Source organism: Ascidiella aspersa, chromosome 4 (genome assembly GCF_963924565.1).
Source record: "Ascidiella aspersa chromosome 4, kaAscAspe10.2, whole genome shotgun sequence".
NCBI classification, from domain to species: Eukaryota; Metazoa; Chordata; class Ascidiacea; order Phlebobranchia; family Ascidiidae; genus Ascidiella; species Ascidiella aspersa.
Window position 1 is genome coordinate 25956337 of NC_139450.1, and position 18776 is coordinate 25975112.

The following is an 18776-nucleotide window of genomic DNA, read 5'->3' on the forward strand; positions in this document are numbered from 1 at the left end:
AAAAGAAATTAAAAAAGGGCGTTTAATCATCTGACTGAACGATGGCTGAAAAAGCTTTTAAAGAATATTAACAAAGGAGAACATGTTTTTCGAGAAGGATGAATCGAACTTTATTTTTTAGTACCGGTATCAAATTTGTCGAACTGGGGAACATTCACATTAACTTAAACAATAGGAAATGTCTAAAAAAGGCAAACACAAAGTCAGGTGATTATACAAACTTTCATGTAAACTTCTTGGCATTGTGTTTCATTGGTAGATGGTTCGATTTCATCCATTGCTCTGCCATCAAACCGATTAACTGTTAGACATATGAGTATATCAAACTATATATCGATATTAAGTATTCTACATTCGGTATTATATATTCAAACTTGACTGAATCGGAATTCAAAACGCCTATTACCAGAATGCTATTAAAAAAACTTAACTATAAAATCATTAAACCCCCTAATTGCTTGTGGCAATACGCCCTAACCCGTGGAATGAACATCAATGTGACCCGAAGTAAAACGAGAGTATAATACCTAGAGATTTCATCAATAGTTTGAAAAAAATATCAAGGAATCCTAATCTATCTTTATTTTGAAAAATTATGCAAAATTTTTCGCTGCCTTTACTTCTTGGTGCGCTGCTTCGGGCTGGCCCCTATTGTGTGGCTCTGAGCCACGCCCTCTGGGGGCCCAAGTTTTTCGAACACTGTTGCCAGCCCGAGGGAGTGACTTCTTGTCTGACTAAGCTGACATAGGAACCTTGTGGCTACCTAACCAGTGTTCTGACCTGTGTGCATTTTGGGGGTTTAACGTAAAATACAAGAAACTTTACCGGGCTAACCGAATCTCGCCACAGGCTGGGACGGGATTCGGCGACTCCTTACTATTATTTTTGGTTAGTTTTATTTTTAGCAGAGATTGAGAAGTTAAAGTTACTTTATCAGGTTCGAACCCATAGAATTCTATCGGCTACCGGGGAAAGATTTTACCTTTAACCGGGTTCGAACTCGGGCGTAGCGGTTTCTAACCAGAGTGCGTTTCCGCTACGCCACAACAAGGAGCTGAAGAATAAGGTCAAATTTGCCTTAATGAATTTCTACATTTTTCAGTAAAAAAAAGGAAAACAAGCTTAAGAAAGAATATTAGGTAGGCCTAAGCATGGTAAAATAAAACGGGCTAAATTATCTATCACTTTTTGTCTTTGATAAGCCCGTAGTGTGTTTTAATTTATTTGAAAATCCTTCGTTAACTATTTGTATAAAAAATTCAAATTTTTTTTGAAATATTGTCGAAATGATCTTTTACCCGAAATGGGCTAATTTATGGCAAATTTTATAGGGAGTAACCTATCTTGGTATGGGCATTTTAAATACCTTTAGCAACGATAAAAACACCTAGGCTTGCTCTGAGCTACGTTAAGACTATAACTTTAAGGTTTAAAACCGTGGTTGACTTTTCAATTTTCAAAGCGTTTTTTATCAACTTTTTAGTTTTTATCGACTTTCGAAAAAGTGAATGATATATAACACAACAACTAACTAAATACGGATTAATACGAAACCTATTTGGGGTGAACAAAAGTGCTTAATAGTATCGCTAGGTTTATTTTACAAATAATAACGACACGTACAAAAAGGAACAAATATAAGGGAAGGGAACGAGTTTGTAACTGTTGGATGAAGTGATAACTGATAAAAATAAAATATATAAGTGCAAACAACGTAAATACATTCCACTCTGAGTTAATGAAAAGGGAGGTTAGGTACAATTGAGAGATTTCTCGAAAAAAAAACCACCAAGATGTTGCGAGAACCTGCTAATAAAAAAGCATTTCGATTTGAATAAATGTACATAAACTAACAGTTTGTTGAAAAACAAATTTTCCGCAATCTTAATGAAGAAACACAATATGCGCCAAATACAACAATTTGTTTCATTTGGAAACAAAATCTAAAGCCAAAAGTGTTACTTTAGCTAAATTTGACTCAGAGTATCAAAGGCGCAATACCAACAGCAGTCAAAAGGATCCCTCAAATATTCGAAATAATTTATTGTTACCCAAAAATGTCAGGAAAACGCAAGTGTGACAGAATAGCAGATTATGAGAAAAATAAAAGTTTACTTGTTTTCTGAAACAAATTTTAAAGATTTTTTTGTGAATGGCAGGTCCGTCAGTAAACACCCTATTTGCAAAGAATTGTTTAAAAAAGCAAACTTCAATTTTACAGATATTCAACACCGGATTTGCAAAAGCAAACGGCCAACATTCTTGCAAAATCAAATTTCACGAACATTTAAATGCCGTATATCCACGCTAATCTGTTTAACGTTTTTTTTTCGAAATCAAGTTTCACAAATATCAAAACCGTATTGCGCTATGAAACCGTATTGCGCTATGCCATTTTACACACGCTGATGGACGACAATGATTCAGGGGCGAGCAAATGTAAAAAGCTAAACATTTAGAAATCCCTGTTGACCACACCACAAAAGAAACTATCCAAGCTTTTAAAGCATTTTTTTTCCGAAGATACTTGCATAAAAGACTACGCACGCCAAGGTTAAAATAAACGGTTATTATTTGGGATGACTTAAGAATTGTTACAGCGGCAATTTTCACTTAAGTGGATAAACGGCGGTTTTGTGAAAATTAGATTAGGCAGAAGCACAACAATATTTTTTATTGTGGCTAAGAGCGCCCTTATGCTCTTGTAAATCACAAAAAAATTTAGAAGAGCAAAGGGCGCTTAATTTTGCTTAATTTATTTGATCGCTTTAGCTAGGTTCGTAAAACAACATTACAACAAAAAAGGCACGATTAGGCTTGTAGATTGATCGGCACAACTTAATAAAACGGCAAGGCATGATGCGTAATAATCCTGGGGTACACACCACAGTATTGCGTTCGCAACGTATCGGGCATAGACAGCTAGGGTTGATAGAGCTAAAAAAAACTAGCATTCGCAGCCAAGTCTGGACAATAGTACGTCCAGTGCCGCCATCTTGTCGCTGGCTTCGTCCAGTTGCGAAATCGATCCGACCGAGTTGGTCACGTGGTGACGTATGTCGTCCACTAGAGGGATGGAGTCGACTGCTTGTCGATCGTTCACTGCCTTCGCGTCAGCTTCCACGAGGGCCGCGAAGTCCTCTCGCGTTGCCATCTTTTCTAGATCCTGGCGGGAGACGGAAAATCGGTCATTGGGGGTAAGCGGGATTTATCGTTTTGCGTTTTTGTTTTGTTTCGGATGATTGTGTTTCGTTTGCTGTACATCAGGGGTGGCCAACCGCAGTGTGCGGAGTTTTCCGATTTTCACTGATAGGGAATGTCCGTTGGTACCGGATCAGAGCCGTTACCCGATGACAAGTGAGATAGTAACCCGTGGAATGAACATCAATGTGACCCGAAGTAAAACGAGAGTATAATACCTAGAGATTTCATCAATAGTTTGAAATAAATATCAAGGAATCCTAATCTATCTTTATTTTAAAAGATTATGCAAAATTTTTCGCTGCCTTTACTTCTTGGTGCGCTGCTTCGGGCTGGCCCCTATTGTGTGGCTCTGAGCCATCGGTATTTGTCCGATACTAGGATGGTAACGATGCCGGTCCGATAACAAATTTATTTGCGCATTACAGTCATGTTTTGCGATACAACTTAGATAAATCATTACCATTGCACTTCGCAATTTGGTTAATTTTTGCTTGTTAGGTTAGACTATTGTAATGACGTCATTTGGTATCCGATCGAATCGCGATACTTTTAGCTCAATGATATATACCAGGGGTGTTCAAATTATTTCTGCCATGATCCATCACAGCCAAACCTGACAACATGATGATCCACCAAATACGAATAGTAAACATATTGGACACGCTTTAATTATTATGGTGCTTTATTTATGTAAATGTACCCTACAAAATATTGATAACTTTGTAAAACCCATAAGTGAAGTGTGCTATACAGCACTAAGGTTTTAGTGAGAACAATGATAGGTTGGTTTAGACCAAGGTCGGCAACCTTTTTCTAGTCGCGGGCCAAAACCAAACTCAGAAAGGTCTTTGTGGGCCGCACAAAATGTTAACTGAGAAAAATTGTGTTTTTTCACTTAAAAACGTGTTTAAATACATTTAATAAGGCAGTAAGTATTGGCGCACAACGCGAAAAAAAGCGTTGTTTGATTTAAAATTCGAGCCCAAACGTTGTTATCCATACTACAAATGAAAAATATAATAAAATAGTTTTAAGAAACGCGATAACTTCCAGGCGCACATGGCCAGCGAAGCGAGCGCGATTTTTTAGATATACCAGCATTTCTTTTAAATTTCTGGCAAGTTTTTATTACATTGCCGAAAATAAATAGGTTAAAAATATAATACGTTTTCCGTTAACGGTAAAGAAGCGCTGATCTAGTTCAAAAGACCGCATCAAAAAGTAAACAAGTTGGACGTAGAAAGATCATTCGCGCGAAGCGGGAAATTTTTTCGCACTTACGTAGTTAAAATAGTCAAAAAGTATTTGAAATGGACTCGTATCCAGTTTGTCAAAGAGGCGGCGGACCTAATAAATTACATTGGCGGGGCGCATCCGGCCCGCGGGCCGTAGGTTGCCGACCCCTGTTTTAGACTTTAGGTCTTACAATAGCATCGAATTGGGACTTTCCGTGGCTTACTGATATCCTCAAACGCTCACAAAGATTAGCATTTGGAAGTCTCGCACTATGCTTGATTTTTTACAAAATTCATCAACACTGGCAATTGGTATTCACATGAAAACACTGTAGAAAGTTCATGTTTTCAAGACTACATTGGAAGATCCGAACAAAACGCTGAAAAGATCCGGAACCGGATCGCGATTAGCCATTTGAACATGACCGATATATACCGTACACTAAGTACGTTGAAACATATATTTAATTGGACTTTTGTCGTTAACGTCAATTGGTAAATGTAAAAATCTTAACTTGCTATATATTTCGTTTTTGATGTTTTTTGCGAAATATTGCTCATGACTAAACGCGTTCAGCAGTTTTATAAATAGAAAATGTATGCCAATTGTGTAAATTATAATTGATTGTGGCAATGATCTGGACTGTAACTTGACTTAGACAAAAACTATTTTGCAAATAAATTGACTGGGACTTGACTCGTTATTCGTTGAAAACGTCTTGACTTGGACAACAGTTATTTAGCAAATAAATTGTCTTGGCCTCAAGTCTTCGAAAAATACTTGTTTACAACACTGCTAGGAGCTTTAGTCACCACTCACCTGAGCCATATATTGCACGCAGTTCGACTCGAGCTTGGCCAGATCTAAGTTTTTCGCCATTGTATAGTAATCCACCACATTGCCTTCGTCTAGGAATCTACAATGAAATATGTAGTCTTAAAAACAACGCATCTAAATAAAAAACATTTGGATTTATTCACTTTATTATCTTATTGTATTTATCTAATAAACATTTGTCAAACCTTTTCAATATTTACGCCATAAGCAATATTGCACCATAGGCCTACTGTTCCTTAACCGATAACACTGGTCAACAAAAAAGTAATCTTTCGTTCTTGCATAAACTTTGAGAAGCGTTTTAAGGTAAGCTTGGAGAGCTCATTTTAAATCTGTTGTCAGCTTTTCTCTATTACATAAAGTTTTGGCACTCGTATGTGCCATTTTTGCAAAATGGTAACGGAATTGACCTTCTAAGAGTTCAAGTACGCCAATTTGTTTAGGAATGCAATGGACAATAATCTATATTACCACTACAACACAAGATTTTATCCTTGCAGGACGTTATAAATTGATTGTAATAGGCCCATGATAGAGCTCGACAAACTTAAAAAATTGTGAGCTGTTAAAACGCAGTGGGGGGAGGCGGAGTCATCACTCAAGCACCTCAAATACGCAGCAACGCCAACTTCATCCAGGGTGTGTATCTATAGCATGTATCTATAGCATACAGGATGAAGCAAGAATAATAGCTACAAAACATATTTAAACAGGAATTTAATGCTGATCAGGAAATTCAACGAGAAATAGGCTGATATATTATATATTATTTCAGAATTACAATATTGGTATCCAGAAGCAGTTTTTTTATTCAGAGGGTAAAATAGCAGTTTTCGCTAAAATAGTTTAAACTCCAAAACTTGATGTAATAGGAAAAAAATAAAGACAGATTTCATCAGTGGCCAAATACACCAGAATAAGTTGGAAAACCCCGTGCAAAAAAATTCTGTTGACCAGTGTAATACTAGTAATGCTATTTTACCTACTCTCGTATCTGTTAGTTGATTATTATTTTGTTTCAAGTTCAATCACCAATGACAGAAAACTACAAAAGTCCAAGAAAGACCGAAACTACGACCTGAATAGTCGTTGTTTGAAGTGCATTTTTGGGGATAAGTATAACATAAGCGCTATATTTACATGGAAAGGCAGTAAAGTCGCGTGGATTCTTAAATTTACACTACGCTTTAACGTTAAACTTATTCGGGCATTGTGTGTTGTCTAATGACCGAAAATGCAACAAAAAAAAAACGATTATAACAGCATATACCTTGACAGCACCTGGCTACATCTCCTGGTCAGCTGGTTTAGTAGAAGCATGTGAGAGGTACAGAGAGTGTCCAGAACAACTGACTGGTCGTTTGACTGGATATATATTAAAAAATAAATGCAACGTGGTCGCAGTGTTGTAAACAAGTCATTTTTAATGGATTAAGTTGCAAAATAATTAAGTCCAAGTCCTGTGATTTCCAAGACAAGTGTCACTTAAAGTTTCCCCCAAGTCAAGTCCTATAGTATAAGTCAATGTCATGGCAAGGCAAGTCAAGTCATGCGATAGCAACCAAACTGTATTACGCGTAATAATTGAGTATAAACCGCAATTTTATCAAACATACCTCAGGTTAGAACACTTAATTTCAACGTTATGCCATTCTACACAAATTACTTTCCATCTAATGGCCTTCAGTACGTTCTTTATAGACGTACAAAATACAAAACACATAAAAATAAACAGCATTTTCTTGCTGAGTCACTATTATAAAGTGCAAACAAATAGATAATATTTTGAATGCGATAAGGCGATGAATTTTAAGTTATTCTAACAGCATGGTCAAATAGAATTGGTACTATTATTCAAATTCCAATTGGCATATACCAGCTATCAGTGTTGTAGACAAGTCATTTTTTAATTGATTTCAGCCCCAGTCAAGTAATTTGTAAAATAAGTTAAGTTCTAGTTTTTGAATAAATAGCAAGTCAAGTCCCAGTCATTTCATAAATTAGACCAAGTCAATTCCAATCCATAAAAATAGAATGCTAAATTGTTACCATTGTATTAGCAATAACTTAACTGAAAAATAACAAAAAACGCGAAATATACAGTAAGTTAATATTTTTGCGTGGACAATTTGAGGAAAATAACCCAATTTTACAATTTATTTGTCTGATAGGCTTAAGTCAGTCAAATTATAAGACTCAAGTTAAGTCAATTGAAAACAATTCATTGCAACACTGTTAGTTATATACTGTGCGTACGTAGGCCTATTTCTAACAAGGTTTAACACGTTTAACCCACATCGAATTGCCCGGTGTAGATGTAGATCACAATGTTCTCGAAAGCTTCGTGTCCGATCTGCTTGATTGCGTAGACGGGAATCGAACTCGGGTCCTCGGGATCTGGGTTCTCATGGAAGTGGTCGTCCAAGATGGCTCGGAAATAGTCGCTGGCCACACAGAAGAAGGCCTGCAATGTAAAGGCGTTGTTCAACTACGCGAATTTGGTGTACAGTGTAATCATTTTTGAGCGGTTAACAAGACGTTTCATCAACTGATGATGATACAATTGCGTTTCAAAACGTCTTTATCAATATGATGTCGATTTCCTTTCCTTTTGGCTTTGTGACTGATTATCAAACTTCTTTGGAAGTTATGTATTTTCATGGCCTAATTCTTTCAAGGCTGTCACACTAACCTAAAATTTTGCTTAGTGGCCTACAGGCAAAGTTTTCTTGGAAAGATTACCATCTTCAAACCAATAGTATAGTCTTCTGGCAATTATAATTTAGCACCGATTGAAAATTGCCTATATGTTTTTGCTCTTTTAAATACCTGTTGACAATAACTTTATAAATGAGTAGTACCAAAAATAAGTTGCCAAACCCCGTGCCAATTTTAAAAGTCGTGAATTTACTGTGTAAAATACTAAAGACAATTTCTTGCAAAGTGTTGAAAGCCATCTATATTAGCCTCATGGCGAGCGCGCATGTATCTCAAAAGGTTGGGCGTGTACGTTTTGCCTTTACAATACTCGTACGATCCAATGGCTCTACAAAGCTTGCGCCGAATTGCTTGGAAGGACACGAATACTTCGTTTAGCCGTGGCTTCACAAAGCGTGACACAAACAGCAACAAACAAGGATATGGAAGCGAAGTGGGATTCAATTGCACAAGGTGTGACTCTTTGCTCGGCCAATTGCACGCTATTGAGAAATATAGCCAGGGGCTGATTTTTGCACGCTTTCGAGAAATATAGCAAAGGCTGGTTTTTAATAGAACATGGTCTCGAAGCAAACAAAACATTAAATATGAGTAGAAATCTAAAAAATGAACTTTTGGGACCGTTTCCGTTTATTATGGTTCATTTGTTCTCCCAACATTCTGCATTTAGGTTGTTATCATAGAAGTATAGTACCAATTTTTTTTAATTAAAAAAAAATATTGTGTTCGACCGGAAAAGGGAAACTGTCTATTTTGACGTTCTAACTCAGAAAGCACACCCTCAAAAATCACATCGACAATCCTAACCCGGGGGTATCAAGAAGTAGGAGCCCAACATTCTGCATTTAGACTGTAATCATAGAAGTATAGTATACCAAGTTATTTTCAATTTAAAAAAACGTTTGTTCGATCCGCAACGGGCAACTGTCTATTTTGACATTCAACCTTTATAAAAACACACCTTTAAAAATCATATAGAAAATCCTAACCCGGTGCGCCAAGAAGTTGGAGTCCAACTTTCTGCATTTAGGCTGTTATCATAGAGGTATAGTACCAAGTTCTAAACAATATAACATTATGGTGTATCTTTATACAATCCAGGACCATCGGCGGCAGGTTTTAGTCAGTCAATCACTGCCTCGCTAACGCGTATATTAACAAGTAAAAATCATAGTTACAAACATGAGTAAAAACAGATTCAGACGTTTTGTTTAGAAGGTAAATACATTTCGCCAAGTGGCATCGTTCTTTAATTCGAAAGAATGAATAAAAAACGTCTGTTTTAACTCATGTTTTAACTATGAGTTCTACTTATTAATACAAAAAATTCGTTCGGCAATGGGAAACTTTAAATTGTGACGTTCTACCTCAGAAAAGGACACCCTCGAAAATCACGTCAAAAAAATCCTTACCCGGTGCGCCAAGAAGTAGTAGCCCTCTACCACGAAACTGACGTCGGGAAAAAGATCGACCAGGCGCCACATTCTTGTGAAGGGCAAGATGCCGTCGGGAACCCAATCTCGCACCGCCGGGGGTACCACGTGGTCGGCGAGCAGACGTAGGTCGGTCAGCAAGCGACGACGGCACTCTTCGCTTTCTACGGTCAGCACGTTGACGCGGTTGCGGAAGGTCGGCTTCAGGTTCCCTGTCGCGCACCGGAACAACGCACATAAGTTATGTTTTGGTTTTTGCGATGTATAAGCCTATATAGTTAGTTTTGTGTATAACCGCATGGCTGAAAAATATGTGAATGATGTGTTTTTTTTTTTTGCATGACTCGACCTAAGTGTGCTCAAGTCCCGTTTTCAAATGACTTGACTTAAATCGTATAAGTCCAAGGTAAATCGATTCAACTAAATACTAATTCAGTCCAAGTCATCGGTTGTGCAAGTCAATTTCCAGCCAAGTCCTTGTCACAAAGGAAAAACTTTGAAGTTTAAACTCTTAAAATTGGCATACTCATTCAATTATGAGCAATAACCGAAGTAATAAAAATGACACAAGAACAACATATACCAAGAAACCTGTTTATGTGCAAAAATTTTAAAAAAATGCGTAATAAAAACATATAACTTCAACCATTTAATTCAAGTTAAGTCATTTGTCCAAAATATGAAAGTCAAGTCAAGCCATTCGAAGGCAGTGAACTGACACCATTACAACACTGTAAAAAGGTCACTAAAATTATTAGAAAGCAACACATACTCAAAGCGTAAAATGGTCACTAAATTATCAGAAATAAACTCCCACTATGGTTTAATTTTTTTACATAAAATAGTAAACACACCTCAAGACAGGGGTTTTGTTGCCGGTAAGACACAGAGTGTATAATGCGTGCGTAAACTAAACTATGAAGCGTATAGCATACCACACTTTATGGAAAAATAAATTAAGTGTCGGCCATATCCAGTTTCTTACATAGCTCTTTAGCTGTGCCCAAGACTCGGGAGATTTCATGGAGAAGCAATGTGAGTTGACAGTTGCGTGCTAATCGTTGTACGTCCGCTACGGCACTGCTCTGCATACTCATTCGTCCGGTGTAGATGTATTGTACCACCGACGAAAAGCCATTCACTGAAACCTGGAAAAAATACATATTTATCAACATAAATTTAAATGATTCGTAATTTTTCTCTTGTCCAATACTTGACATTTACTTGTGATACCCATACCCAATGGAAATATTTTCCAAGTTATTAGGTCAATTAAACCTTCATTAGTGTTGAGAAGTTTAGTTACAAGATAGAATCGCTGCATTGGATTCCAAATTATGGCTCAAGTTTTCTAAATAGCATCCCAGTACCAGACAAACACCAATTCTGTCAATTGCCATGGGGTGTTACTCTAATCCGAAATTATAGGACACCCCTAATTCAGGACATCCCAATATACAACTGGGCTTCCTAAATTTTTAGAGGCGCACCCGTTTAGGTTTCTACATTGGGAGGGGTCCTAATCATTTTCGATGTAGATGTATCAAACTGGCACAATTTACCCCTATTAGGCTATGTTATATCAGTATTTATACAAACTCCTACATTGCAATGGCGGTCAATATATTAACTTAAAAAAATATGTGCTTCTATTAATAAGATTTATCAGGGCAGTGAATTAAAAAAAAAAGCTTTAAACTTCCTCAATAACCTCTAAGAGCCCATGGACTCTAATTGAAAAACCACTGCATTACAAAAAGCAATTTGTTAAATTAGTTAAATCTATAGACTAAATTCTAAAAAAATAAGCTGAAATGATAAAGTTCATTTTTTGTAATGGCAAAAAAATTGTCTAAAAATTGGAGTGATTGGCTAATTTTCTAACACTGTACATCTTAACTATGACAATTTACAGAGGTAATAATAAATAAAAATCTGAAAATATAGCCTAACCTTTTTTGTTCATCTTTAGCCTAAGTTATAAAATCTAATCTAAAAGTTTCGATAAAAAATATTACTGTTCATTCAAACTGGAAATTATTATTCTTTAATTATTTAAAATTATCTGGACTGAATTTTGGCAGATATGTTCTTCTGCATACCATTGGATTGTTTATTATGATTGTAGATTTTCCTTTCCACTTGTTGCAAAATGCGTCAGAGAAATAGGGTGAACGGGCTGCTAGGATGAAGCGATGCAAGTTAAATGACTTTCCGTGAACAATGATCGTCACATCGCTGAAATGTCCTTTTTCCAACAAGCTACGTACAAATAATAAATGTACACTGAATTACAGTAGAATAATCTACCAAAGTTAATAATTCGGAATTTTTATTTATCTTGCAAGGGTCAAGGTGATTTCCAATATCACATATTCAGTGCTACACAATTTTAAGGTTGGTAGAAAAAACAACAATCGATTAGTCGTTAGGGATGTCCAATATCAATATTGTGGATTAAAAGTAACATGGTCCGATCAAGTGCCAAATGATGTCATTACTATGCTCAAACTAACAAATTGGAAAAAATCAAACTTCAATGCAATATTTACCCGATATTAGGCTCAAATTTGCATTAGAATTAGGAAATTTAGTTACCTCCAGTTGTTATCTAATTAATTATATAAAAAAATTCACCTTTAAGGGAATTATGGCTATGTTGGATTGGAAATCATGGCTGAAATTTCTATATTAATTTGGGATCGAGAATCAGTCCTGATACGACATTATTAGACATCACTAGTAGTATAGTAATAGCTAAAGTCTTTGTAATTAAAAATAGCAAACTTCTATCGCTAGTTCTCAAATTATAAAGTTTAACACAATCACTTTGTGTGTTACAGATTAAAACAGCCAAATAAAAATATTGTAACTTAAATATGATGCAAAATACGTCATATAAATAAAACCAACTAGCTTATGTTTCAGATTAATTCTTACATTGTGAGCATTTCATAATGCTTATTGTTTGACCCCGAGGTATTAAACTGCTTCCAATTTTTGAGCAGATTTTTGATTTCATTTGTCAATGCACCGTATATACACCTTTCCCCATCAAAAGTATTTTCAGGGCACTTTGCACCTAAAACGAATAGTATATAATGTTATTATCTAACAACAGGTACTGTAGATTCCCTTCAATATGAAATTGTTTGTACTAACAGGATGCAGCAAGCAATGGTGTCATGGTTGTTTGTCAGCTCTCTTTCCTCTGAACCTGTATAGCTCAGTTTGTCGAGTTACAATTCCGGTGGTTGTGAGTTCGAACCTCACCACATGGTGGTGTTTTTTTCTAGCAATTCTTGCTTGCATCATTGATGACTGATTCGGTTAGTCTATTGAATATTTCTGTTGTACTAGTATACAAAAGCTATTACTGCGAATCTAAATGCTACTTTAGAAGGTTAGGAAATAGTTGTTGTATGTGCATGTGTATAAATCTTTCACTATCTAACAACTACAACAAAATATTAAATTTGCAATGTTAACTCAATGAGACATACTTTACGCACAAAGTATTACTCAATTGCAGAGGCTTAAACATTCCACAGTCATATTACACCACTATGACCTAAACCGAATATCATAATAAAGATGGACTGTTTGAGTAATACATTAGATCATTTGCCCACTCAAGTTTTTTTAGGAAAACTAGACAGTAATGACTACCAATAATGTATTGTTTAAAACTGTGCAATCCTAGATTCAAATTTCCAAAGTTAATAGTTTAGTTATAGAGAGAGTAATGATATTTTATTGTAGAAATAATGGTTCATAGATTATAAGCATGCAAGCAAAGGAATTACACCAAAACATAAAAAATGACAAACCATTCTGCAGCAGATACTCCACTATTTTGTAGTGCCCACATAGACAAGCGTAATATCTGCAAACAAATTCAGTAATGAGTTATTGCACTCAATTTTATGACCAGGCTATTCTAAGTCCAATATTTGACTTAGGGAAAATATTATGACTGTTTGAAAGTTTGCAAACAACATATCTATTAAAATAAAACAAATAATTGTCATTTGACCTTGAAATCACTTAAAATGGCCCTCACTGGAGACCAGAAATGAGCTGACATCATATAAGCAACATAGGCTGTTAAAAAATTGATATCCAATTACTACTTCACCGTAACACAATTAGGGTTCCTCTTTTTCTCAGATTTTTTCACTCCCGGGAAACGGGAAAAATAAAAATTCCCGGAAATCTTGACGCAATTTTCGTGTCCTATTTACGTCATTATGATGTTTAAAATTACTTTATATTAGCTCTAAACATTTAATTAAGCTCGTTTATGTTCTGTAGTATTGCTTCTGCAATCTTACAAGACTTTGTCGTATTGAAGGCTGGACCCTTATTTGCTTTTATTTAAAAAACACAAGCATGCAGGGCGCATTTTTATCAGTAAAATAAATTTAATTAGGATTTTTCCGCTGGTAATCGCAACTAAAGAAACTTAGGCAACAACTTTAATAGGTTTGGTAATATTTTTTTCTTTATATTAGTCAAAAATGACAATGTTTTTTTTAAGTTTCGCTTTGTTGCCGAATAACCGGGATTGTAAAAAAAATTTCCCGGGATTCGGGATCGTTATTTCACGGGAAATCCCGAGAATTTCCTGGAGAGTAACCCTAAACACAATGACACATGTGTCAGGTTTCAGTAAAACAACAGGGAAATGTAACATTTGCAGTGTTTTACTTACAATGGTGAGGTGTCCCAATGATCATGAACATTCAACTCAACATTTTTTTCCTCATAGAGGTTCCTAAAATTAAACAATGTTTTGGCAATACATTGGTGGTATGGTAACAAACAAGCTTTCACACTAAAATTACATACAAAAAATCCAAACATTACAGGATTTCAATTCAAACTATCACAATTAAATACAAATGTTACTGGCCACACCACTTCAGTATGATTTAGTTTTATATAAATTATTGTATGAAGTGTTTTAATATTAAAAAATTAATGTTGGAAAATAAAGTGACAATCGTTACACTATAAAAGTATTTTTTTCACTTACTTCAACTGTTGCAAATCGCCACTTTTACAGCACAAGAAAAGTGAATGTTGGTAACTTGTCATTTTGATTAGTTGACTGCCTTTTACTTTGGGAAAACAGGTGCCCAGTCGATTTTAAGATACAGAAATTCAATGTCAGAAGAGCCATACAGAGTTTATTCTCTCTAAAAAAACATTCAATGGTAAAATTAGGAAAAATAGAGTTAAATGCCCCTACCCAGCCACCGAAGTAATTCAAATTGACATAAAATCACTAACAGAATTTGCAAGCATAAAAGAGCGATCTGGTCAAATAACCTGTAGGTCACTGTGGAAAGTATAGCAAGTGCATCAGCAAATTTTTTTCAACTTGTAAAATTGCACCCCGAAAAAAATCTGAACTGTACCCAAAATATGTAAAATGCTTGTGTGGCATACGTGCACAGTGCAAGGTATGCAATACAGAGTACATCAAAAAATCATAAAGTTCACCCGAGGTGAACTTTTTTGACCTTTGTTGCACCAGTTCATCCGGATTTTTTCGTCGTGCACCTGCAAGATCTCGTCAAGATCTGCCATACTTTTCAGGCTGGCCAGACACTCGTGAGACTATTTACCAGATAACAAAGTGATTTTAATTATGCAAAAATCTGAATTTTAAATTTAATACTACCACCACCCAAACCCAAATCAATAAATAATTACACATTGGTGCAAGCATAAAAGGGCCGTCCAGTCAAATAGCTACTTTCATTGATATTAATACTAACATAATTATTTCTTTTCGCAATTTCAATTTTGACAATCTCGTTTCGTTAGTCTACAAAAAAGTGGTAGGATTCTAGACCAGCACCTAAACAAATATAAATATTGTAAAATTCTGTGTAAACTTTGCAATTGTAGTTTTACCTGTAGGCTATGTATAATTTTACTTCAAGCTGTTACAGTTTGTATATCAAGAAATGAAATAAATACCCTGATATATCTAACTGCCTTTTTGAAAAATAATATAAGGTAAAATGCCCGTTTGAAATTAACAGTTTAAACATAATTTAAAGTAAAAACATATTCAAATGTGGCAGCTTGATCTATCTACTATAACAATGGCAACAGCAATAAACCATAAATGATCCACAATTTCATCTCCATCTTTCAGCTAAAGTATTGTATAGCATATAAAGCGAGTAACTAGCTATCAATCTCTAATTAAAGGATCAATCTGCCTCAAATACTTCAAGTTTCGTCAATCAGTTTACACCACGCATTGATTCCAACAGAATGCCGATGCAACCATGTAACAGAACTTGCGTGCATCAGAAAGGTTTTGTCACCAATAAATCATCTTTGTAAATTGTAAACTAACGCTGAATTTTTCCAAGGTTAAATTGCACTCAAACTTAAATGCAACCTTGAAGACTGTTTAGAAGTGTTTACACATATCAGCTGATTACCAAAACATCACGTGACTGCGTACGTACAATCTAATTGGTTGACAGACTACTACCGCTGTTAAAGGCTCAGTGTACACAAAAGCTAAGCACTAGCTGCATTAGACAGAGCATGAACGAAGCTAGATAGCTTGCAATATCCGGAACGTGCATTTTGTGATGACTGCACCAAATGACGAGTTGTAACACGCACTTACACTTGTAGGCAGTGCGTTTTTATGAACTCTTTAGTCTATTGATTGACTACATTGTGGGGCGGGCGTAAGCTTAATGCTCGTTTGCACGTCAGTTCATTTTGCGACCAAACCGTCACAGCTGAATGCTGTTGTAGCAAGTCAAACCCACAATGTTGTTAAAGAAAGGTATTCGCGTCAAAGTCACGATCAATTGTTACGTTCGTCAATATATCGTCAATTTGATTTTGAAAAGCTAAACTTTGTATGGCTCAGTGGCTCTCAATGTGGGGCATAGCAAACTTTGGGGTATGGATATTTACTTGCGACGGAGCAAAGACATATACCAAACCTATTAGGTCTGGTTGGACTTGACGTTTTTTGAAAACAAAAGTAGGGTTCGGAAAATGCTTGAGAATCACTCATATAGCAGGTTTATCAAACCAATTTGGTTCGCTGTTTTTTAAACAGGTTTAATTAAAGTACTAGGTTTGTTCAGTTTGTTCACCCTGCAATCGCACATGCTATGCATTAAGTCTACTTGTGTAAGTTTGTTACTTTCCTCAAAATATAAACATGAGTTACGGCCCGACTAGACCACGGATAAAACTTAATAGTTGTTAGGAAAACCAATCGCTGCCTAGTGTTGCTAACAGGTTACCGTATTTTAAAATCACTGCATTTATACTAAAAACGTGTGAAGAAAGTTTGCTACAGTAGAGTACATGGAGTAGTCTGTTGTTAGGTTGTAAAGATAGATCTAGCAGGGCCATTGTAAACCAGCTTTAAACTGTGGTAATATATTTTTAACTGTTTTTGCTAGTTTAAGGAAATATATTTAGCCCAAATGCGCTATTCATAATATGGCATATGGCGACGCCTGACTGATAAGCTGTAGGCACAAAGTGCAGTTATTTTTAACAAACTTTAAATGGTGTTATTTCGAGCAAAATACGAATTTATTTTATATAAAAATCTTGGAACCGCGCCTGTCTCAAAAATAATTAATCGATAATATTATTTGAGGTTTATATAAACCTTGCCCTTCAACTCAAGTGTAACACACAAACGTGCATTATCCTGCTTTGGCTATAAGACGCAAGAAAATGCTACAATACAGTGTGTTGACAATCCTTCGTCAGTGCGAAATTAGCCTATAAAATACAATACTACTCCAACCATTTTAGTAACACAGAGCAGTTAATTTTTTTTTTTTAACTCGGCGATATCCTGTTGAAGTATATAGGCCAGGGGGTCGGCGACCTTTCGTATGCCGTGTGCCAGTTTTTGAATATTCTTAATACATCAAAAACTCGCGTGGGTTTTGCACTGGCAACCCCGGAGTAGGTTAAAAACAACCCCGACTAAAAAGTGTGCAACTTCATCTAGTCCCGAGACCGGCTCAGACTGTACAACCTGTATTTCACCGATTTACGTAAATAAGATGGATATTCAGCAATCCACTCGTAGAGGTCATGGAAAATATGCCACCATATGCTATTCCACCTTAACGATTTACAGTTTCGAAATTTGGTACTGCACACCAGGGCTGCGGAGTCGGAGTCGGACTCGGGACTCGACGTAGTCGGTTTGTATTGCCGGAGTCGGACTCGGGACTCGGGTAAGATCGCGTAAAACTACCCGAGTCCCGAGTCCGACGTGCGCATGCGCAGTATCGAATTTTAAAACTGTTAAGGCGGCAAAATGTAAGTTGTAAAAGTGTAATAGCAAATGTGAAATATTTTTAAACCATTTAATGCGGGTGGATCAATTATGACACCAATATGAGTGGATTACAGAAAATCCACCTTAATTTAGTTGCGTAAATGGGTAAATTACAGGCTGTAGAGTCAGAGCTCGACTCGGGACTCGATAAAATCTTACATTTGGCCGGAGTCGGACTCGGGACTCGGGAGTCGGACTCGGGTGTATTTTTTTGTCCGGAGTCGGACTCGGGTTGATTTTAACCGACTCCGCAGCCCTGCTGCACACACGTCGGACTCGGGTAGTTTTACCTAGTCTTACTCGAGTCCCGAGACCGACTTCGCAGACCTGCTGTGATCTGACATCTAATTTACGAATGATCTGACATCTAATTTACGTATCTTGGAAGACGCCATTAAAAGTTAAATTCTGTAAAGATATCCAAACCCTGCTAAAAAAACGAACTGAACACAATACTGGGCGCTGGTCTAGAATCCTACCACATTATTAAAACAACACACAATATTTGAGTTAGGGTGTCGGTTAGTGTTTGGGTAAGGGTGGGTCAACTATTAATATATTCATTATTTAATAATAATACTTGACCCACCCTAACCCAAACGCTAACCCCGCACCCTAACCCAAATAATTTGCATTGTGGTAGGATTGTAGACCAGCGCCGGCCGATACCTAGAAGTGTTTACTGTCAGTTTCGCTTTCAGCTTGTTTCCTAGTCGCAAATTAACACACGTGCTTACTTTTAATGTAGAATGCCCGCTATAAACATCACGCCAATTTTAGGGCATTGTGAAGTAATACGAATGGTTAGTCGTAAACAGCAAGTTTAACGCCCACAATAAGACACTAATTTGTGACACTTGGAAATGTGTGCAACCATTCAGAATTGGAAATGTGAGCCACCAATTAGTAAGCGCTAGTGTAAGTAATGTAATAATATTGTTAATGATGTGATAGTGATGTAATGGTTTCACTTTCTTTTACGTGGG

General features: G+C 36.3%; 1 protein-coding gene across 2 annotated transcripts; it reads right to left on the minus strand.

The window, feature by feature from the left end:
- Positions 1-1577: 1577 nt before the first annotated feature.
- LOC146157179 (ankyrin repeat and BTB/POZ domain-containing protein 1-like) lies at positions 1578-15020 on the minus strand. 2 transcript variants are annotated; one of them, XM_083386539.1, is made up of 11 exons: positions 14467-15017; positions 14143-14205; positions 13259-13314; positions 12369-12510; positions 11531-11690; positions 10414-10576; positions 9408-9640; positions 7574-7741; positions 6548-6642; positions 5260-5356; positions 1578-3166 (listed from the first exon to the last, which is right to left on the minus strand). In XM_083386539.1, exons 1-11 carry the CDS (start codon positions 14526-14528, stop codon positions 2948-2950), a joined length of 1458 nt encoding a protein of 485 aa, XP_083242665.1. In that variant the 5' UTR covers positions 14529-15017; the 3' UTR covers positions 1578-2947. The 2 variants fall into 2 exon arrangements, with proteins under 2 accessions (XP_083242665.1, XP_083242666.1); XM_083386540.1 differs by lacking the exon at positions 1578-3166 and adding an exon at positions 3174-3419 and having other exon boundaries at positions 14467-15020.
- Positions 15021-18776: the final 3756 nt, after the last annotated feature.

What these genes read in the sequence shown, in the direction of transcription:
- LOC146157179 (XM_083386539.1), bottom strand. Translation starts at nt 14,528, where the DNA reads ATGACAAGTTACCAACATTCACTTTTCTTGTGCTGTAAAAGTGGCGAT. An exon ending in CATTGGGACACCTCACCATT is followed by an intron (nt 13,315 to 14,142) that starts GTAAGTAAAACA and finishes ATTTGTTTGCAG; the next exon opens with ATATTACGCTTGTCTATGTG. An exon ending in TCATAATAAACAATCCAATG is followed by an intron (nt 10,577 to 11,530) that starts GTATGCAGAAGA and finishes TATTTTTTCCAG; the next exon opens with GTTTCAGTGAATGGCTTTTC.